The 24,301-nt window shown below is 40.6% G+C and overlaps 1 protein-coding gene across 1 annotated transcript in view; it reads left to right on the forward strand.

The window, feature by feature from the left end:
* The window catches only part of LOC124279609 (glutamine--tRNA ligase-like), a 100,674-nt gene that overhangs the window by 12,085 nt on the left and 64,288 nt on the right, over positions 1-24,301 (forward strand). Inside the window, 12 exon segments of the mRNA XM_046715452.1 lie at positions 298-397; positions 1,040-1,227; positions 3,261-3,391; positions 3,667-3,759; positions 4,829-4,966; positions 6,232-6,319; positions 7,656-7,741; positions 8,847-9,006; positions 9,640-9,732; positions 12,920-13,047; positions 14,064-14,130; positions 17,470-17,595. Coding sequence (XP_046571408.1) covers positions 298-397; positions 1,040-1,227; positions 3,261-3,391; positions 3,667-3,759; positions 4,829-4,966; positions 6,232-6,319; positions 7,656-7,741; positions 8,847-9,006; positions 9,640-9,732; positions 12,920-13,047; positions 14,064-14,130; positions 17,470-17,595 — 1,398 coding nt within the window.

Here is a 24,301-nt window from a genome sequence, read left to right on the forward strand (position 1 = left end):
AGGACGCCACTGCAGACGCGTCTTAAGTTCCAAATTTTAGAGCAATGTCATCATTTTGGAAACATTTACAATCACATCTGAGTCCTGACAGTGGCTAGTGGCATTGTTTCAAAAGAAGGCAAACAATAATTTCATTACCTTAAAACATGTGTTACACTTTCACAATATATTACAATTGCAATATGCCAGCACATATCACAATATATAATTCATATAATTCATATACTCTTAATGCCACCAATGGCAGCAGATTTTGAATGTCGATGTGTTTTCAACATGAAGTTTGGATATCCTCAGGCTATGGGCGGGAACTGCTACCTGAGGTACGATGACACAAACCCTGAGAAGGAGGAGGAAAAGTTCTTTGTGGGCATCAGAAACATGGTGGAATGGCTTGGTGAGTAGATGTTACTGGGAGCTTGTTCTTCAGTCTGCTTAGCTTGCTTAAGGTTGGTCAAGCTGCAGTTTGTGTCAGCCCGTTGGTCTTGCTGGGATTCTGGTCTAGAATTGCCCCCAGCAGCAGTTGTTTGTCATAAGATGCAACATGATGGCTTTGTGTGGTTGTGCTCACAGCATCAACTTGGATTGTCCAGGTTCACAGTCTGTTTTCATATAGCTGGAATATTGCAGAGTGAAGGGTTAAACAACAGTTGCTAATGCTGCAGCTTTTAAAATGCCAAGAAAGGATGAAGCTAATTTTATGCTCTAGGATTAATCCCGCCGTGATATTGCTGGAATATTGCTAAAAGCGGCGTAAAACCCAACTCACTCACTCACTCACTCTAGGATTAAGCATTCAATTCATTTTACTCATTTCAGTACACAGAAGTAAAGCACATGAAAATCGTTGAATTTTTTTGCAAAATGTTTGATTTCGAAGAAAAAAGCAAATTCATCTGTATACTGAAAGTGGTGGAAAAGTGAATTCTGCTGAATGTCTGCCGCTACAAGACATTTAGGTCCTGGTGTGGCTGCGTGACCTGTGCAATCGCAATAAATAATCATCAGTCAGCTGAATCACGGTGTTGGATGTTTACAGGTTACAAGCCCTGGAAAGTGACCCACGCTTCGGACAACTTTGACCAGCTGTATGAATACGCTGTCCAGTTGATCAAACGGGGCCAGGCATACATCTGCCACCAGAGACCGGAGGAGGTGAAGGGTTACAATAACCCAGATTCACCCTGGAGGGACAGGCCTGTTGACGAATCTCTGCAGCTCTTCGAAGTAAGTTCACATTCTGGGGTGAAACACAAGGTGTATATGCAGGGCTACAGATAAGGGGCGTACAGGCGTAATGTACGCCTCAAAATCAATAACTACGACATGATATAAGATTTCAAGCGTATCATGTACGAGCATAAATACCTTTGTACGTCTAACATTTAATTTCCGTACGTATCGTGCAAATGGAAATCTATTTCGGATAGATACTTGTCAAGTTTCTTTTTTGAAACACAATTTGACACATGAGGAAACCCCGACAGTAGGAATCCCTAGCGTTGCCATGCAACGATATGCGTCACTATTATTCGATTGGCTAAAAACTACACTGTTCCTATTTATATCCAGTCGCACCTGACATTTCGCGCATCACACGATCGCTCAGTTATTTCTCACACGTCTTCAAATACAAATACATGGTTGGAAATAGTGATCGATGAATCGTCCAGACAAACCACATCACCAACTCGCTCACACAAAAACATGTCAGTACTCCTTCAAAATTCTCAGTACACCTCCACTTGCAATATGCTGTGTAAGTACACTCGCACCCCCAAAAGTTATCTGGAGCCCTGTTTATGGGTACATTGTCAGAGGTAGGACAGATGTTACTTCTTGCATTCATATTTTCACCCAAGAAGATTCTCTTAAACTTGTTGGTGTTATCCACCGCCACGAAGTGGGAGGGGCATATTGGTTTGAGCTCCGTCCATCTGTCCATCTGTCCGAGATGATGGGGACAGATATTCTCAAAAACTGTTATGGATAGGGAAACCAAATTTTTTATGTGTTTTCAGGACATGAATGTCTTGATGGAGTTAGAAAACAGAAACCATGTTAATATTTGTTTACAGAGTACGTCCGGATTCTTGTTAACACGATATCTCATGAACTGTTGTACCCAATGTCTTCAAATTTGGTGACAGCCTACATTAGGGGATTACCCAGACACCAGTGTATTTGGGTGACCTTGACCTTATCTTCAAGGTCACCACAACACTTTGACCGCTTTTCAAACTTATTTAAACGCGATATCTCATAAAACATTGCACCCAATGTTTTCAATTATGTTGACAGCCTACATTGGGTGATTATGCAGACGCCTGTCATTTCAGGCATCTTGAATGTGGCCAAAAATTAAAAAGTAGTAAATATAAATATGCTGTTGATCACCGGATTGTCTGGTTTAGACTAAATTTTATACAGACCCCTACCATATAATAATAATAATAATGAGTGAATTTGTAACTCGCCAATCTCCACGCCAGCTGGTATGCTCATGGTGCCACAAGTTAAGTTAATTGGGTGAGAGTCTAGACAAAGTACTTCTTAAATAAAAACGTTCTGAGGAGAGTTTTGAAGGATTATGGCAGAATGCAGCAATAAACAACAAACAAACAAACAAATTTATCTTGCCTCACACGTGAATGTTGTTTTCTGATTGGCTGAGCACTCTTCTATTATTTTCAATGTACCCCACTAACAAGTGAGTAACATTTTCTCTGTACCACGCTGGGAATGCCGAATTCATTTGGTACTTAGTAGTAGTAATTCTTTATCTCGAATAACATCGAATCACGTATGATGTATGGAAATGACCGATGTTTTGCAAATGCAAATCGATGGAAGGGAGCTAACTGTAAATTTGTTTTTCTTGTCGTCTTGTAATCCATACTATGATCCGATACCCGTGCTTCAAACAGTTCAAAATGACCATAGAGGTGTTCGGTGAGATGAATACGTTGTTCACTGGTCCCTCGGGGCCCATGGGTTGATGTACCCTTGATGTTTCTTTAACATAAACAAATATCGAGGGTACATCAGCCCATGTCCCCCTCGAGACCAGTGAACAACGTATATTATCTAAGGAGCACTTTATCTTTTATGTTTTGTTAATGTAGGGCACATTTGACCTTCTTTTAACGTGGACATGACCTTCAGCTGATGTAAGCTTATTATGTATGATTTCGTGTGGGGGAGTTGAATAAAGCTTGGCATATTTTGCAAATGGAACAATTGTTCTGTCTGTTGTGCAGGATATGAAGAAGGGCAAGCTCGCTGAAGGGGAGGCAACTCTTCGTATGAAGACGACTCTGGAGGAAGGAAAGAAGGACCCTGTTGCTTACAGGATCAAATTTGTACCCCACCATCGGACTGGAGATAAATGGTGCGATTACAGTTCATCATACTTGACGGTCTTATTATCCTCTTGGGGATCCTGGTGGATTTCTCCCTCCCCAGCACTCCAAGGCCATTGAAAGAGCCTACTTGAGGGTATCGGGTGATCAAAATGTTTAATAGTGTTGACAGTTGTGTTACAAAGTAGTTACTAAGAACAGGAATTACTAAGATTATTTGAAACAATAAATTTATATACCTGTGATTGATTAAGTGAAAATCCCCAGTATTGTGAGAGTAAAACTGATTTCTGTTCTTTGACAGGTGCATTTATCCGACATACGACTTCACTCACTGTTTGTGCGACTCCATAGAAAACATCACCCACTCTCTGTGTACCAAGGAGTTCCAGTCCAGGTGAGAACACTTCTGTCTGTTGCTGACTGTCTGGGAGTCAGGAATTAAGAAATGGTGGGGTAACCTTGTAAGCCTTGGTTGGGCTCCCGCATGGGTTTAATGGGTAAAGCCCATGCAGGGGTGTTGAGTTATTATGCCCGACTTGCCTGACACATTAAAATTAAGTGTGGGATAAGTAGGAAAATATCTCATGTGCAATGGGTAAAGCCCATATACCTGGTGTCCACATAGGTGATATTTCTGGGTTATTGACAAAAGTGATATACATACTAATATTTGTATAGTGTCAATATCCAGCTCAGCTTCTCAAAGGCACTTTGTTTTTCCCCTCGATCATTGGATGGCAATCTCAGTGGCGCATCATATTTTCAATCTCAACTCCCTGGGATCATACAAAAACTCTTGCAGCCATTAGGATGAACTTGTATAACTCTTGAACATTCCTGAATGCTTGTTGAATGTGAGAAAACTAAATATATTCATAGCGGCGATGTGCTTACAATGTATGGTATCAAGCTATGGTATCAAACTGTGGTATTACTGTTCATTCTGACTATTAAGGACTGACTCCATGGTGTAGTGGTTAGAGTGTCCGCCCAGAGAGCGGAAAGTCGCGGGTTCGATCCCCGGCCGCGTCATACCAAAAGACGTTAAAATATGGTACTTGTTGGTCCCTACCTGGCGCTCGGCATTAATGGGTACAACAAGGACTGGTCGGCTTGGAGTCAGTATAATGTGTCTGAGTGGGGCATTCATGCTTCACTGCGGCATGGTATCTCAGTGGGCTAGCACTATAAAACCAGCTTCTGTCTGGGCTAGTACAAGCAGCCGCATATACACATACACACGCATGCACGTCGTCATATAAGTGAAATATTCTCAAGCACGATGTTAAACCCAATTTCACCTCACCTCACTTCTGACTATTAAGGTTTTGCTAATTGAAAACTTTCACTCACTCACGCTGTAACCTTGTAGTTAAAGTGTTGGCTTGTGAGACCAGAAATGCAGGTGTGATTACCACTCACCTTTTTTTCCCCTTGCCTTGATATTTTGCCTTCCGTTGCAGACGGTCATCCTACTACTGGCTGTGTAACGCCCTGGACATCTACTGCCCCGTCCAGTGGGAGTACGCTCGCCTCAACCTCAACTACACTGTCGTCTCCAAGAGGAAAATAGGCAAGCTTATCACTGAAGGATTCGTCAGGTATGCTGGTGTTTTGTATGATATTGGTGTCAAAATGGCTAAAACTTAGGGGGTGGTGGGGTAGCCTTTGGTTAAAGTGATATTGGTTCGAATCCCAAACACAGGCAAATGTCTAAAAATGTCCCCAATCTCTTTCATTGCTCTGGCCGCATCCAAACTGTCAGTCTTCTTAGTGATTTCTGGGTCATGGTTTCATTCCAATGGTTGACAGTGCTGCATGTTATTATTGCAATGAACTTAAGGATTGAATGGCTGTTTGCCCAAACCACAGCCAAGTAAGACATTGCAGGCCATATTAATCTCATTGAATCTTTCAACTCAGTTACGACACCTATGTGTGTAAAGATCCTGGAACAAATAGGAGTTAGCACCAGGGACACTTGTCAGTCAATCAGAATCAAGGCTTCAGGAAACTTGTTTTGAGTGAGCGAAGCATTGAGACCCTCAAATGGATTTTTGTTTGTCCCAAACAAATTAATATGACAAGTTCCGGGATGTTATTGTTTTTCATGTTTTCATACTCCTGGTCATTTCTTAGTGCCATGGCATATACACCCAAAGGACCCACAAAGGAGTATTTGTCGCAATTTTCGTAAAAACATGGAGGTGGTAAACAAATGAAGTAGAATCATTTTAGAAATCTGACATTTGATTTGCTCAGGAAGCTTTATAGCATTCATTTAGAAGTTTACTCATTGTTATACTGACTCAACCTTCTGTCAATGTGTCTGAGTGAGGTATGAGATCTTAACACAAAGTGGTATTGTAATCATGTAATGGAGATGATGAAACTTTATGGATGATCAACTTCTTTATTTTAATAATGGCGACGTTTCGGTATTGCTTGAAGCGGTATAAGAATCTATACCAAAACGTAGCCATTGTTAAAATAAAGAAGTTGATCATCCATACAGTTTTGTCATCTCTATACCACCAACTTCTACAAAGCCACTCAAACAAATGGTATTGTAATGACATAAAAGATTTTAATGAAACTGAATTAAACTTCACTGCAGATATGCTCAGATAGCTGAAACCAAATAATGTACCCACTGCCAACTTGTTTGATGCTGACATTTCAAGATGCCTGTGTTGTCAGTGAAAACTTATTTAGTTGACATTTTTGTGGAATGAACATGGCTTCCTGGAAGGAACACTATTAATTCAGTGGGAACAGATGTGTTGATTGTGTCAAATGTATGGAAGCATCCAAATTGACAGATAAGTTTATTATTATGACTGACACATGTTAAATGATGTTGCAGAGACTGGGATGACCCTCGTCTGTTCACCCTGACAGCATTACGAAGACGAGGATTCCCCTCAGAAGCCATCAACCTGTTCTGTGCCAAGGTCAGCTCTTTGTTCCTTCGGGGTGGTGGGGTAGCCTAATGGTTAAAGGTCCGCTCGACATGCTGAAGACCTGGGTTCGATTTCCCACATGGGTGCAATGTGTGAAGCCCATTTCTGGTGTTCCCCGCCGTGATATTGCTGGAATATTGCTAAAAGCGGCGTAAAACCATACTTACTCACTCACTCACTCTTTGTTCCTTCATATTCATCTTCTATTCTGAAAAAAGTACCCAACAGCTGACTTTCAAAATGTTGCCAATGTTTGAGGTACGGTAGTTGTAATGAAAACATTATTTGCAGCTGTATTCAAAATTGTTCATCTGCTTTGGCCTCTTGTTCTGCCAAATATTCATGTTGTCCTACTTTAATAATTAGGATGGTTGGTAGGTTAGTGGTGAAAGTGTTTGCTTGTGACTCCATAGACATGGGTTTAATTCACTATGCAGTTTTGATGTGTGAATGTTTGGTGTTTCTGTATTTCTCTGACAGAACTGTTGCTAAAACAGACATTAAACCATACACACTTCCACTGTGGATATTCTGGATTCGAGCTGGTTCCTTGGAAACTGTGCTAATCGTAAGAAGAGTATCAGGTTGTCAGAGAGGGTTGATTGCATGTCATTGAGTGAGTGAGTTGAGTGTGACACCATTTGTAGCAATATTCCAGCAATATCATGGTGGGGGCACCAGAAACAGGCTTTACACATTTTACCCATGTTGGGAATTGAACCTGGGTCTTCGACGTGAAGAGCGAATGCTGTAACAACTAGGCTACCCCACCTCCTCTTGCATGTCATTGTATCCTGACTCACATCAGTGATGATAATGCAAAACATGGAAATAATTTGTGTTCTTATAAAGATATTGCATGGATGTTAATGGCTACCGAATGAGTGAGTGAGTGATGCAATATCATGGTGAAAGGGGAGGGCATGGGTACACCAGAAATGGGCTTCAAACATTGATTGTACCCAGTTGGTGAATCAAACCCAGGTCTTTTGCATGACACGTGCATCTATGTCATGATAATTCACTAAATAGTAAACATACACTGTAAATTAATTAACTATGTAGTTTTCAACAAGGACAATTAGCCAACCTTTCCTTATGACAGACTTTCCTAAAAAGGGAAGTAACTCTAGTATAATCTCTGACAATGTGAAATATACTAAGATCCAAAGGGTTCTGATAACATTGCAAATTATTTGTTTCTGGTTTTTATATGTCCATCAGAATTATCTTAATAATTTGTGTCTAGTTTAGTTTTCATGGGTGTTGCCATGTGTGAATTATAAAAGAATTGGTTATGTAGTTTAAACTGTTGCTGATGTTGTAGGTGGGAGTGACAATGGCTCAGACTGTTATCGATCCCGTCATGGTTGAAGCGTGTGTCCGAGATGTCCTCAATGTCACAGCACCAAGGTAGGTTGTAAGTCCACAGTATCATCCCAGAACAGAACACCCCATGCATATCTCCCAACAGGGATTCCAGGGCACTCTCATTCCCCAATGTCCCTCTACTTGTCTCCAAATGAAGAGCCAGGTTAGATGTACCTAGTGCCCAATACTTGTCTCTTAATGGGAATGGTTAGAAGCCCCTAGTACCTCATACCCACATACTATTAATGAGAGTCGACAGAAATGAGTATATCGCAATGTTCGAGGTTTGCTTACCATTAAACACAGTTGTGTGGATGAATGCTTATGTCCAGACTTGATTACTTACTGTTAGTTGAGATGTTACTGTCTAGTACACTGCTTTCAGTAGCCCTGTGGTTAGCTACCCAGCAATGAATGCTTGTGGTTGAATCGGATGGCCATGCTCAGAAACCTGTTGACTGTAGGTCATCCTACCTACCCCAACACTGTGTATCATTCTTACATCAATCACTGGCTTGTTTGGTCCAGACTTGACTATAGACCTTTTATTTATGCCTCAAGTAATTGCAATAAACATGGTCATCCGAAACATGTCTAAAAACATAATCCTAAGATACATCCGACCCTCATATAGTTACAGTGTGTACAAACCTGTTTGAGACTACTTGCCCAAACGACCCTTGAAGATCCGGGTAGAATAGGTCTTCAGTAACCCATGCTTGCCACGAAAGGCGACTGCTTGTCGTAAGAGGTGACTAAAGGGATCGGGTGGTCAGGCTCGCTGACTTGGTTGACACATGTCATCGGTTCCCAATTGCGAAGATCGATGCTCATGCTGTTGATCACTGGATTGTCTGGTCCAGACTCGATTATTTACAGACCGCCGCTGAGTGAGGCGTAAAACTAAACTCACTCACTCACTTGCCCAAACAACACTTTCAGCATCATTTTCTAGAGATTATAACCATTGTTAGCTGCTTAACTACCATTACAAACAGAATTTACCAAGACTTTTGCTTGGCACAAACGGCAGAAGCTGCTGACAGTGGCTGGAATATTGCTGACTGTGGTATTAAACAACAAACGAAATTGATATCTCCATATACATTAAATACCAAGCATAAGCAGCTGTATATTCTGTGTACAGAGCAATGGCTGTCCTGGAACCCCTGAAGGTCACAGTCAGCAACTTACCCAATGACGGCAGCGAGGTCTCTGTGCCAAACTTCCCCTCAGATGAGAAGAAGGGATTCCATAAAGTTACACTCAGGAAAACAATATTTATTGAACAGTCTGACTTCAGAGAAGTAAGAACTTGATCTTTAACTTCACGAAGAATTACAAGTACTTTGTCTGACTTGAACAACAACTTAATGAGTCATGTTACTAAAGATGTCTTCTCGCACTGAGCCCTAGTTGTTTATTTACAAATGAGGGGGGAAACAAAAAAACTCATTTAACTGGTGTATCATGGGTTTTCATGTGATGATTCAATACAAAGTGTGTATCAATACAAGACGATACACTTTCTAAAATAAATCACATGCTACTTTTCACCACCAGTGTTTTTCTAAAATAAAAAAATAGCATGTAATTAGCGTTTTAAGTTCACTACAAAAATAGTTGCTATAGATATGTTCCTACACCTTAATTTTTTCAACTTTATTGGAAAATATTTGTAGTCCTGAAGTTTAACCACTATTTGTATGCATATGGCCTTCATGTGATGAGGCCTACTGTATGGTTTCACCATTATATAAACAGAACTATTTCATGTGATGAGCTTTCTGTATCACCACCTTTGATGACTGAAAACATTTACATCAGTTGTGAGTTGAAGGGCACCACTTTTATAAACAGAACTTTGCATTCTGTCACTCCTTTGATGAATCATTCCCCTGACTCCTTTACTCACTCATTCCCCTCATTGTTTGTGTCAGGAAGCAGACAAGAACTACAAGAGGCTGGCACTGAACCAGTCCGTCGGTCTTCGACATGCTGGTTATGTCATATCTGTCGACAAAGTCAACAAGGTACGTGCATATGGACACACGTTTACAGAATATATTTGTTGGTGCAAGTCTTATTTGAACGCTATTTCTCTAATTAGTTTTATATATTGGTACATGAATGCATTGTTTACATAGGTTTCTTCTTGTGGATACTTTGTATTTGGCTAGTGGGATAGTGGAGGGTGGTGGGATAGTGGAGGGTGGTGGGATAGTGGAGGGTGGTGGGATAGTGGAGAGTAGTGGGATATTGGAGGGTAGTGGGATAGTGGAGGGTAGTGGTATATTGGAGGGTAGTGGGGTATTGGAGGGTAGTGGTTTAGTGGAGGGTGGTGGGATAGTGGAGAGTAGTGGGATAGTGGAGGGTAGTGGGATAGTGGAGGGGTAGTGGTATAGTGGAGGGTAGGGATAGTGGAGGTAGTATGGTATAGTGGAGGGTAGTGGGATAATGGATGGTAGTGGGATAGTGGAGGGGTAATGGGATAGTGGAGGTGGTGGGATAGGTGGAGTAGTGGGATAGTGGAGGGTAGTGGGATATTGGAGGTAATGGTATGATAGTGGAGGGTAGTGGTATAGTGAGAGTAGTGGGATAGTGGAGGGTAATGGGATATTGGAGGGATAGTGGAGAGTAGTGGAGGGTGGTGATAGTGGAGGGTGGTGGGATAGTGGAGGGTAGTGGTGGTATATTGGGGGTGTGGGAGTGGTGGGATAGTGGAGGGTAGTGGGATAGTGGAGGGTAATGGGATAGTGGAGGATAGTGGTGGGATAGTGGAGGTAATGGGATAGTGGAGATAGTGTGTGGGATAGTGGAGGGTGAGTGGGATAGTGGAGGAGTAGTGGGATAGTGGAGGGTAATGGGATAGTGGAGGGTGGGATGGTGGAGTAAATGTGTACAAACCTGTTTGAGACCATTTGCCCAAACCCATCCGGGGAAGATCCGTGTGTAGAATAGGTCTTCAGTAACCCATGCTTAAGCCAATTTTAAGGCTTACTCATGCTTGTCGAAGAGGTGACTAAAGGGATCGGTGGTCAGGCTCGCTGACTTGGTTTACACATGTCATCGGGTTCCCACCAGCAGACTGAGGCTCATGCTGTTGATCACTGGATTGTCTGGTCCAGACTCGATTATTTACAGACCGCCGCTGAGTGAGGCGTAAGACTAAACTCACTCACTCACTTGCCCAAACAACACTCTCAGCATCATTTTCTAGAGATTATAACCATTGTTAACCGCTTAACTACCATTACAAACAGAATTTATCAAGACTTTTGCTTCGCACAAACGGCTGAAACTCTTGACAGTGGCTGGAATATTGCTGACTGTGGTGTTAGACAACAAACGAAACTGATATCTCCATATACATTAAATACCAAGCATAAGTAGGTGTGTATTCTGTGTACAGAGCAATGGCTGTCCTGGAACCCCTGGAAGGTGACAGTCAGCAACTTACCTGAATGACGGCAGCTGAAGTTCTCTAAAGCCAAACTTCCCCAAGAGATGAGAAGAAGGGATTCCATAAAGTTACACCTTGCGGAAAACAATATTTATTGAACAGTCCTGACTCTTCAGAGAAGTAAGAACTTGATCTTAACTCTCACTCAAGAATTACAAGTACTTTGTCTGACTTTGAACAACAACTTTAATGAGTCATGTTACTAAAGATGTCTTCAAGACTGAGCCCTAGTTGTTTATTTCTACAAATGAGGGGGAAACAAAAATCATTTAACTGGTGTATCATGGTTTCTCATGTGATGATTCATCACAAAGTGTATCAATACAAAGACGAGCACACTTTCTAAAAATAATCCCATGCTACTTTTTTTCACAAACCAGTGTTTTTCTAAAATAAAAAATAGCATGTAATTAGCTGCTTTAAGTCTCACTACAAAAATAGTTGCTATAGATATATGTCTACTAATCTTTAATTTTTTCAACTTTTATTGAAAATATTTGTAGTCCCGGAAGTTTAACCACTATTTGTATGCATATGGCCTCTCATGTGATGAGCCTCTCTGTATGGTTTCACCAATTCACCATTTGACATTTGTATGCATATGGCCTTCATGTGATGAGCCTCTGTATGGTTTAACCACTATTTGACATTTGTATGCATATGGCCTTCATGTGATGAGCCTACTGTATGGTTTCACCACTATTTGACATTTGTATGCATATGGCCTCATGTGATGAGAGCTCTGTATGGTTTTTAACCACCATTACTGCTAATAGTGAAAAGCATTTACATCAGTTGTGAGTATTGAAGGGCAACCACCACCTTCTATGGTGCAGCATGGAACAACAGCAAACTTTGTGCATCTCTGTCACCCTTTGATGAATCATTCCCTGACTCCTTTATTCACCTTTCATTCCCCCATTGTTTGTGCTCAGGAAGCCAGACAAGAACCACAAGAGGTTGGAAGTAATCGAACCAGTCCCATCGGTCTCCATTAATACGCTGGTTATGTCACATCTGCCTAATAAAGTCAACAACAATCGCAGACATGGACAATCAACGCTACATTAACATATATCTATTGGCAATCGATTTGAACCATTCCAATCAGTTTCCATATATTAGCACACGAACTGCATCACTGTTTACATAGGTCTCCTTTTGTGGATACTTTGTAGATCTGGTCAGGGCAGTGGAGGGCATGGGGAGTGGAGGGTAGTGGACAGTGAGCAGCGGACAGCCGAGACAGTGGATCAGACATTGTAGCAGTGGCATAGCGGACGCAGGACATTGGCTGGACAGCGGAGACAGCGGAGGCAGGTACAGTGGAGGGCAGTGGACGGTGGACAGTGGAGGTAACCACGGAGGTGGAAGTGGACACGGACACGGAGGACAGTGGACACTGGACACAGCGGACACACTGGACAGGACACTGGAGGACAGTGGACACTGGACAGTGGACAAGGAATGGACACGGAGGCATATAGCACAGGGTGGAGGTAGAGCAATGGACACAGTGGAGGACAGCTGGACAGTGGACAGTGGATGGAGTGGACACTGGAGGACAGTGGACACAGGCACAGTGGAGGCACTGGACACAAAGGGACAGTGGAGAGCAGTGGAGGACAGGCAGTGGATAGTGGAGGGTGGAGGAATAGTGGACAATGGAAGGTGGACAGGTGGATAGTGGACAGTGGATGGACAGTGGAAAAGAATGGAGACAGTGGACAACACAACTGACACAAGGTATATTCCAGGATAACACAGGCAAACCCACAGAACTGCTGGTCTCCTGCAAGAAGGCAACTGATGCTGAAAAACCAAAGGCTTTCATACATTGGGTGTCCGATCCTCTCCCCTGTGAAGTGCGACTCTATGAAAGACTGTAAGTATTCATACTTTGTGTTGTGAATCAAAGTTGACATAAGTTCACCTTCTCTTGCATCAGGGTGTAGAATTTGATCAGTAGATCTGCAGTTTGGCAAGACCAAATTATTGTTTAGTTATTATAAGGACCCTCGTTCAATTTCCCACATGGGTACATTGTGCTAAGCCCATTTCTGGTGACCTCTGCCGTGATATTACTGGAACGTTGCTGAAAGCAACCACACTCACTCATTCACTCTTCCAAATTTGAACCTGAGGATCAGTTAGGCACCAGGAAATACAAATTTTGTAAAATGATAACAAATCCTGATCTGTACCCAACTGACGCTTTGTAATTGTCCCCCGCCGCAACTTATTTTCAAGGTCACCACGACACTTTGACCACTTTTCAAACTCTTGTTGATTTGGGTGACCTTGACCTTATTTTCAAGGTCACCACGGAAACATTTCAAACTCTTCTTAACGCTGCATCTCATGGACTGTTGTACCCAATGGCTTCAAATTTAGTGACAGCATACACTGGGGGATTACGCAGACACCAGTTGATTTGGGTGACCTTGACCTTATCTTCAAGGTCACAACGACACTTTGACTGCCTTTTAAAGGTGATATCTCATAAAACATTGCACCCAATGTTTTCAAGTATGTTGACAGCCTACATTGGGTGATTATGCAGACACCAGTCATTTCAGGCATCTTGTATGTGACCCAAAAATAAAAAGTAGTAAATATAGATATTCCATTCTTTAGCGGCGGGAGACATTGCCATATCAGTGGCAAACACTTGTTATCTTTACAACCAAATGTGACGACTCTAATTTCATGACAGGTAACTCTCATTTCTAAAAGGATTGAACCAGCGAGAAACATAGTGAAGATTCATTGCATTTCATCCCTAATTGGTTGTTCTCACCGAAACATATAACTTTGAACCAAGTTTTATTACATCTTATACGATCTGGAGGTCCTCTTAAATTATCTTGTTTAAGTTCATTACCGTTTCTCTGTTTGTAGGTTCTTCCATAAAAACCCGGAGGATACCAATGAAGTGCCTGGCGGCTTCCTAACAGATGTAAATAAGGTCAGTATCTGGTGAACAACTCACAATCCAATAGGTTTAGAGATGTCTGAGGAGACTGTTTGTTGGTTTTGCCCATGATAAATATCTAATAAATAATTACTCATATTTTTGAGACATGAAGACTTTGATCATGGATTACATGAGAGGTGATGGTGAGAAAATGTCTTAGCTGACGGCTTTTATCACTGTGTAGAGTAACATCTTCAAGATTTCGTTCTGTGATACAAGCCCTGAGTTTACACAATTACAGATATTGTTCCTTGCACTGTCACTGATGAACCCATGAACATTGATTTCAGAGAAAATGTCTGTAACATGCATCAAATTGGGCGTGGGTGGTAGATTGGACATTGCTCGCTCGCTCACTCACTCACTCACTCACCTACCCAGTCACCAACTCTCACTCATTCGAAAGCAACACACTTTCTCCATGATTAAGAAGTCACTGTATCAAGTTGAAACATGGATATTTTACTGGAGCTTCACAGGTGGAGGAAATATTTATCACTTTTTGACATTTTATGAACTCTATTTGTAGCAGCATTTAATTTGTTGGAATGAAACAGAGGGGTAAATCCCTACCACAAATTGCTGCAAAAATATTTACTGTTGGTTTAGTTGACATTGAATTTAATGGATTAACTTGTCTGGTGAGTGGTTTGGTTTTAAGACTGCTTTAATCATAATTCCATTGCTATCACAGCCTGGTTTACCACTTTGGTTTCTTGTGGGAGAAGATCGTAGGCACCAGAGTTACCTCCCATTGATTGCAACAAACTCTTTCCTTGCTTTTCCTTAAATTTGCATTCCCACAAATTGATAAGAAGTCCCCAAACATTTTTATAGCATATGTATATGAACATTGTTCAAGGACTGTAGTATAATTTATAGTAAACTTGAATAACTGTACAGTTATTCTGAAATTGTGAAAAGTCACATTTTAGAATTAAGAAACCCGATTTTGTCTAAGTCAACACAGATCACTCTTTACAGTCGCAAATATTGTGGGTTCAAAATAGACAAAGTGTATGGTTAACAACTTCTTTATTACGAGGATGCGACGTTTCGATACAGATTCTAGTACCATTGTCAAGCCAGTTTGTCTATTCTTTACTTCCCAGCTTCTAAAATGCCACTCAAAGAAATTGTGGGTTCAAATCCACTTTTGCCCTGATTATGTTTCCAGGTTTGTCAGCACCAACCCCTTGATTCAGACTTCCTACAAGTCTATAACCTGCTTGCAGCACTCAGAAATATTCTGGCTCCACCATACAAATCTGTGACTTATAGGAGCAATGCCCTGCAGCGAGTCTGACCACACAATCAATCTAAGTCGCTTCTTACGACAACCATAGTTGCTGAGGAGAAGTTCTAACCCAAAACCCCATGGTCAAATAATGTTTGAACCGTGCCATCGATAGATGCTTGATGAAACAAAACATTCAAAATTAATATTTAAGTCAGTAAATCACCAGTTACTCTAATAGTATATTCTGGTATGAAGCCCTTTTCCGGTGTCCCACTGCTGTGATATTGCTGGAATATTGCTAAAAGTATCGTAAAACTAAACTAACTCAGTCACTCATTTCCTCACTCACTCACTGTTATATTCTGAGGCAGGAACTGAAAATTGTTAAACCTGTTTGTTGCAACCTTGAACGAGGCCACCGTGTTTACTCTTAACATGTAATTATAGTATGACCAGAAATTATTGAGAATTTTAGGAATATGTTTAATTGGATTTCTAGTATAAACAACCTTGACCAGCTATCAAGTGCGTGGTTTCATTCAAGAGAGACAACTCTGTTAATCCTTTTTCATTAGTTTGTGAAGAGTTATCCCCGCTTTGTTTACTTGCTAGCAGACGACATTTTCAGTGATCCTCAGTATGGATGATTTAGAGAAGAGGAAGTTGATTTTAGGGTATTATAACAAGGACATCAGATCAGCTAAAGTGATTTCAAGTAGAACAGGCATCCCTTTGTCCACTGTTTATCGTGTTTTGAAAAATATTGCAAATGGATATGGCATTGAGCACCAGGGAGGTGCAGGTAGGCCCAGAAAATTGACTGTCGAGACAGGAGGAGGCTTGGTATTCTTGTTTCTAAAAACAAACAAAGGAGTTTAGAAAACTTAAGGCTGGATATGATTGATAGAGGAACTGTGGCTGTCTGTAAGGAAACAATTAGAACTGAGCTGCATGCAATGGGTTGGCAGAAAAGTCGAGGAATTCCATCACCGGTCATGAAACCTGAACAAAAGGAGCGTAGGTTGAACTGGTGCTTACAGCATATAAATTTTAACTTGGACAATGTGATTTTCTCAGATGAAAGTTCTGTGTGGCTGTTTCCTAATACACTGAAATTCTGGACCAAACAAACTAAAAAACCTTTGTATCAGCGCCCAAAGTAGTCCGAAATTTAACGTGTGGGGTGGCATATCTGTGTTAGGGGCAACGCCCTTCTGTGTATTTGAAAGGAATATGAACATTGAGCGGTACACAGATATTCTCGAGGGACATTTACTTCCATCTGCTCACGTGTTCTATGGAAATGTTTGGATTTTCCAGCAGGACAACGACCCAAAACATCGTTCAAAGCATTCAAAGCCTGGTTTCGGACCCAAAATATGACATTATTAGATTGGCCAAGCTATAGCCCTGACCTAAATCCAATAGAAAATGTTTGGGGACTTATGAAGGAAAGTGTCAATAAGGAAAATCTGACAAATATTGCTGAAATGAAAGAAGAGGTGGTCCAAAATTGGGACAGCATGGACCACGACTTTCTAACTTCTTTGATCAGTAGTATGCCCCGCCGCTCTGAAGCCTGCATTGCTGCCGATGGTGACTTGACAAAATACTAACTGTTCACCTGTCTTTGAATCTGGAGTTATGTTCTGCTAATATTCACATTTAATACGTGAGTAATGAGTGAAAAAAATAAACAATTTACAATCTTTAAATTCTCAATAATTTCTGGTTGTACTGTAGCACGACTAAATATTAATGATTATAATGTAGTGTGTGTTTGTTTTTTTTGTTTATGGGAGGTGAAGCAATTCGCTGTACTGAGTTGCGTCCCTTTGTTACTGCAGAAATCTCTGATCATGGATTCAAAAGCAATTCTCCCTAATTATCTTCCTGGGTTTGTCAGCACCATAACTATGTTCATCTGAGACATGCTTCACTTTAGGCTTTTCCAATATTTCAATTAAACTCACACCCTGTGATATACCTCACTCGCTCACTCACTCACTCACTCACTCACTCACTCGCTCGTTCACTGATGTGTCTCTATAGCTAACAACCAAAATATTCAGTATGCAATTCCCTTTCAGGACTCTCTAACTGTGATAAAGGGCTCAATGGTGGACGTGTCAGTGAAGGGGCCAAAAACGTTTGACAAGTTCCAGTTTGAGAGGAATGGATTCTTCAGTGTCGATCCAGACTCTACTTCAGAATTGGTAAGTTGAAAACATTTTGTGGAGTGATCAAACATTCATTTGTGAGCTTGTTGGAAATACAAAGATGTCAAACAATGATGTTTCTGACAAACATTTCCAACAGGTAGTTTGAGGGAGAAACCGATTGCTGAAAGAAGCAGTTAACAGATAAATTGTGATAAATTAAAGTCCATGGTCTTTTCATTGCGGTCAATCAACAAATTAATTTTAGATGACTGCATTGAAAAGGGTGTAATAGACCATGACTTTCCTGTTCATACTGCTTCGGTTTGGATGTGATGTTGAAATATCTGACTTGCATTGGAAAAGCATCATTAAATAGATAACTTCCCCAACTGCTTCTTGTATTGAAGTAGCATCTTGAATTACCTGGACTGCTTCTTGCATTGGAGAAGCATCTTGAATTTACCTGGACTGCTTCTTGCATTAGAAAAGCATCTTGAATTTACCTGGACTGCTTCTTGCATTAGAAAAGCATCTTGAATTTACCTGGACTGCTTCTTGCATTGGAGAAGCATCTTGAATTTACCTGGACTGCTTCTTGCATTGAAGAAGCATCTTGAATTTACCTGGACTGCTTCTTGTATTGAAGTAGCATCTTGAATTTCCCCCTGGACTGCTTCTTGCATTGGAAAAGCATCTTGAATTTACCTGGACTGCTTCTTGCATTGAAGTAGCATCTTGAATTTACCTGGACTGCTTCTTGCATTGAAGAAGCATCTTGAATTTACCTGGACTGCTTCTTGCATTGGAGAAGCATCTTGAATTTACCTGGATTGCTTCTTGCATTGGAGAAGCATCTTGAATTTACCTGGACTGCTTCTTGCATTGAAGAAGCATCTTGAATTTACCTGGACTGCTTCTTGTATTGAAGTAGCATCTTGAATTTCCCCCTGGACTGCTTCTTGCATTGGAGAAGCATCTTGAATTTACCTGGACTGCTCCTTGCATTGGAGAAGCATCTTGAATTTACCTGGACTGCTTCTTGCATTGAAGAAGCATCTTGAATTTACCTGGACTGCTTCTTGCATTGGAGAAGCATCTTGAATTTACCTGGATTGCTTCTTGCATTGGAGAAGGATCTTGAATGTACCTGGACTGCTTCTTGCATTGGAGAAGCATCTTGAATTTACCTTGACTGGTTCTTGAATTCGAGAAGCATCTTGAACCAGTTGCTTGTTTTTAATCTTGTGATACAGCATAATGAATTGCCAATCCTGACTGCTATTTGTAGAAGAATGACTCTCTCAGAATGTTGTACATGTAATTAATCCCTTGACATGCTGAACGACCCCACAAAATGGCTACAATTTGATACTGAAAATAATGCTATGCTTCATAATATTTACTTGCTGAAACACAGGTTTTGCCAGACTTCTATTTTGCCTCAGGTGTACTTTACTTCAAATGGAACATGTTTTTATGACAAGGTCCCCTGGAATGGGAGCTAGATCAGTTTGGACATATACATGACTCACTGGTAGTCTAGAGTAGTGTTGGGAGTCATCAGTATTCATAACATGTGTTTGTGAAAAAACCAACAAGACATAACAGTGATGTTGACACGTGTGAAGACTGTAGACAAGAATGTGTTGACAAGATGGAGTGACAACGTAGATCATATCTCCTTACAAGACATGGTTATATGTCCGCTGGCGTAGTCACAAACTTGATTTGATTCCTGTGTGTATTTGCACCAATGATGTACCATCATGATGGATGTCTCTGTACCTTTGGGGGCGGTGGGGTAGCCTAGTGGTTAAAGCGTTGGCTCGTCACGCCGAAGACCTGGGTTCGAATCCCCATATGGGAACAATGTGTGAAGCCCATTTCTGGTGTTCCCCAGCCGTGATGTTGCTGGAATATTGCTAAAAGTGGCGTAAAACCAAACTCAGTCAATCTGTACCTTAATGAGGGTTTCACATGAGAATTTGACATTTTCACTTCCATATAAATATGCTGAAGACTAGGGATGCCACGATACTTTTTCTAAGACGATACAATTATCGATGCATTCAAAGCTGTATCGATATTTAGTTTCGAAAGTATCGGTTTAAATATGTTTATGTATCGTTTACATTTTGCAATTGTATCGTGTTTTTTGATGTTATGAGATTTATAAATGATTATTTTTCATGCACAAAGATAGGACATTAGAACTTTTTAATCTCTGAGAATCAAAAATGTTTATTTTTTCATGGACAATTATAAAAAATGAAATATTAATGTTCAAAATGTAACTAAATTTATGCGATAATGCCGCCAAAATAGCCATCGTGATACATATCGAATCGTGACATGGGTATCATGATACGTATCGATTCATGAAACTTATGTATCAAGACATCCCTACTGATGACTGTTGATGTTGCTGACTGTAATGTCAAGAAAACAGGGTTTCCCCACTATGGACGTTGCTGTCCAGTAAATAGTTTCCAGATTTGCATACAATATTGTGTCAAGAAAACAGTGTTTCCTGGGTTTTAGATTTTTCTGACTAATGTCAGGAGAACAGTGGTTTCTGGGCTATAGATTTTGACAGCAGTAATATTCAGAAAACAGGGTTTCCAGACTACAGAAGTTGCTGACAGTAATATCTAATGAATAGTTTTTCCTGACTATGAAAGTTACTGTCAAAGGAAGTGGGTTTTCTGGGCTAACGGTTTTACCGACAGTAATATCTAGAAAACAGGGTTTCCACACTATAGAAGATGCTGACAGTCATGTCCAGAAAGCAGGGGTTTTGCTCTATAGAGGTTTAAGTGTATGAGTGAGTGAGTATGGATTTATGCTGCTTTTAGCAATATTTCAGCAATATCACGGTAGGGGACACCAGAAATGGGCTCCACACATTGTACCCAAATGGGGAATCGAACCCGGGCCTTCGGCGTAATGAGCCAATGCTTTAACCACCAGGCTACCCCACCCACCCTTTAACAGTTATGAGATAAACAGAGTGATATATCTCTCTGGTTATACATTTATCATGTATATTTCGCAGGATGGTTTTCTGTCAAGTAGACAGTAATAAAATCAGTTCTGTGAATGTTCAAGCTGCCTTGACTAATTTCAAAATGAATCACTATTTGTGACGAGTGGCAAATTACGATAATATACAAAATAATCCCTTGATCTTGCATGAAAAAATCTCACATTTCCCTTTTTAAACTCCATTTAAGCTGTTACCATAAAACATCAAGGAAGCCCACAAGAAAGCTCCATTGAACACTCAGCCGGAGGCTAGTGCTCGTGCATGTTCATTTTGAAGCTCCTATTGTATGCCATCAAACTGTCTCTCCAAGCCGTAAATTAGCCCCTACAGTGGGGCTTCCCTGTGTTGTTACATTTCCAGGCAGTATCAAACAGGTTCCTCTATCCATTGCCTCGTCACCTGTCAAGGTGCCACTGATCTTATCGCAACTCGTTCAAGTATTTATCTTATGCAATTCCCGTGTTCAAGTCTGGCAGAGCTCCTCATCTGTTTTACCCCGAATCTGATGACAGGAAGGTCACAACACAGCAGGAGCTGTAGATGGGGAGCATTCATTGCACATCACTGGAACAGGGCTGGCCGTTCAGCCATGCATAGCCAGGGGTACAGATGATTATTGATAGCACTATCGGACGTATATATAACCAGGTCTACCTTGATGGTAGGGAGCCAATTAGCATGTAAATTAAATCACGCTTTCATGATTGTTTGCATGTTAGTGCCCCCTCAACACCCGGTTCATTCCATTCCTTGCGGTGTTTAAGCAACGATAAAATCAGTCGCAATTTCTTTTCCTGCTGTGAGACCTATTTTACCTCACATTGAGTTATTCCGATTTTGCAGTTTCGGCCTCATTAGAAGACAAACTTGTTATGTTGTGAGAATGAAGGCGAAGAGATTGACTAATTGAGTTTGACGGTCAAATTGAGAAAAATGCTGCTTGATAGAGACTCGTTTCATGAGTTGTGATCCCTCTTTAAATGTTTCAAATGCTTTAGACTGCATGTTATTAGAAGGTGGATGTCTGTTACAGTAGAGGCTCGGAGTTCATTCATTGCAGCCTCCTTGAGAAAGATGCTTGATGATTACATTTCTGTGGTCTTAGATGTTAGGCAACGTTCTGGAGTGGTTTTGTTGTAACAACTTGAGATGTCTTGTAAGTCCTCCCTTAGCTCTACGTTTGTTCTGATTATTTTTTTTGAATTTGAACTAAAGAGAACTTTCTTCAAAGGAAAATCTGATTAAGATGTTATTGTAGACTTCATGCGAATTTATGTCTACTTTCGGTGTGTCTTCAAATTTAATTACTATCTGGTTGCTGTAATAATTAGTTTGTCTAAAACAAACTAGTAACTTTAATTATATGGCTTTGACAATGAGTCCAGTGAATGTAGTGTTTGAAGATCTGAAAACTTTAGGACATGTTTAATTGCAACACATTACCATAATCAAATTAGGAAAACGGAAATAGACGTTAAAAGATTATCACTGCTTGGGTTAAAACTGGTTTGCCATTTCTTGTCACTCTGCCGAGTTTTTAGCGTTCAGGTCAGTGACTTGTGTTGGTTATCTGGAATCTCCCACGGCAACAGATTGTTTATGGTACCCAAACGAAATGTTACTCATAAAAAGCTTCCATGATTAATTTTTATTCTTCAAGATCAAATCATATGTCAAGAATAAAGATTTGGTTTTGATTGTCTGTGTTCAATATGCACTCAGCAATATTCCATCTATATGGTGGTGGTCTGTAAATAATTGTGTCTGGACCAGACAATCCAGTGATCAACAGCATGAGCATCGATCTTGCAGTTGGGATACAGTGACATGTGTCAACCAAGTCAGCGAGCCTGACCCCCCGATCCCGCCAAGTATGGGTTACTGAAGACCAATTCTAACCCGGATCTTTACATAAGTCAAGATCAAAGGTCATTTTTCACAGTGAACATTGTGTTCAGCTTTGCTATCTGATTTGTAAATTTTTCAGTTTCAGTCACTTGAATTATCAGTTTAGTGGAAACAGACTATGTGTTGTCACTGACCAGGTCAGAGCAGATTATGCAAATTGTGATTTCTGCACTTTAACTTAAATATTTCAATACCTGTAACGAAAGTTAAGAATTTTTTTCATGTTGCTTTAAAACTTGAAATTTGCTACAAGCTCACTAATAGGCAGCTGAATGGGTTGAGTCGTTAGGAATGGTGACTCTTTGAATGATTGCCATGCCCTCACTCATAGCATCAGTCACTGGTATGGCGGGGTAGCCTTGAGGTTAAAGCGTCCACTCATCACACCGAAGACCTGGGTTCGATTCTGGGTACATGGGAACAATTTCTGAAGCCCATTTTGGTGTCCGCCGCCGTGATATTGCTGGAATATTACTAAAAGTAGGTGGTGGTGGGGTAGCCTAGTGGTTAAAGCGTTCGCTCATCACGCTGAAGACCTGGGTTCGATTCCCCACATGGGTACAATGTGTGAAGCCCATTTCTGGTGTCTCCTACCATGATATTGCTGGAATATTGATAAAAGAGGTGTAAAACCATACTTACTCACTCACTCACTCACTAAAAGTGGCGTAAAACTATACTCACTCACTCATACAGCTGGAACTTACAACTAATACACACCACAGGTTTCTACAACTATCAAATCCTTAACCTATATCCTATAATAAACAGCTTATGCCCTGGACCAGCTCAGGGATATCACCTGAAATAGATACTCTTTTATGAAAGCTGGATATCACATGATATTATTTCAATATGTGACATTGGCTTTGATGAAAGCAGATCATCAGATTTGATTATCTTTTTTTCAGTTTGTTGTTAAAATGTTTCAGGTTACTAAACTTATAGAATGACCTTCAAATAGCCAATGAAATGTCTTGTAAACAGCAAAGAAAGGCCTTCATCGAAAAGTCTGTTTATTGTACTGAATGTCAAGGTTCAACTCTCAACATATACTCAACAAAATGTAGAGGACCACCCCGGTAGTCAGTATTTAAGTATGATATGGATTATAATTTGAAATATGAAATACTTTAACATTTAAAATTGGGGTGGTCTTTAACATTTTTGGGTTGAGTATGGATACAGTGTATGACCCTGTGGAGATCAGGATTACAAGTTGTCTTGATGATAGGCTGAGCGGTCTAGGCGTCTGACTTTGTGTGCTGGCTATTAGGTGCCTGACTCTGAGGGTGTGGGTTTGAATCCCGGTTGGGACTCAACCCAACAAAAGTACTAGAATCTGTACTTTACTAAGAGAGTGTAATCCCAAATATAACATATGTTACATTTGATCACTTTCTAAAATGGCATTGTGTATTTCATTGATGATAGGTGACTGATAGAATCCGGTGGTTGATATCCAAACAGCTCTGGTCAGTGCTCATGCTGTCAATCACTGAATTGTATAGCCGTCATTCAATAATTTACAAGCCGACATCATATATCTGGCATGTTGCTGAGTACACTGTTCAACAACAAAGATATTGACTTTTCTGGGCCTAGATTTTCGCAGCTCTCTTAGCGCTAAGATAGTCATAAGTTTATGTTAATGTATGGCACTTCCGACTATCTTAGCGCTAAGAGCTTCGTAAATCTAGGCCCTAGTGTCCCCAATTGTGATACTGGAATACTATAGAACGCTTCATGAAGCCATACTTGCCCACTCCTTTTAACAACACCTACAGGTCTGTTTTAAACTGGGAC

This window comes from Haliotis rubra, unplaced genomic scaffold (assembly GCF_003918875.1).
Source record: "Haliotis rubra isolate DU_JTF1 unplaced genomic scaffold, ASM391887v1 Scf253, whole genome shotgun sequence".
Classification (NCBI taxonomy): domain Eukaryota; kingdom Metazoa; phylum Mollusca; class Gastropoda; order Lepetellida; family Haliotidae; genus Haliotis; species Haliotis rubra.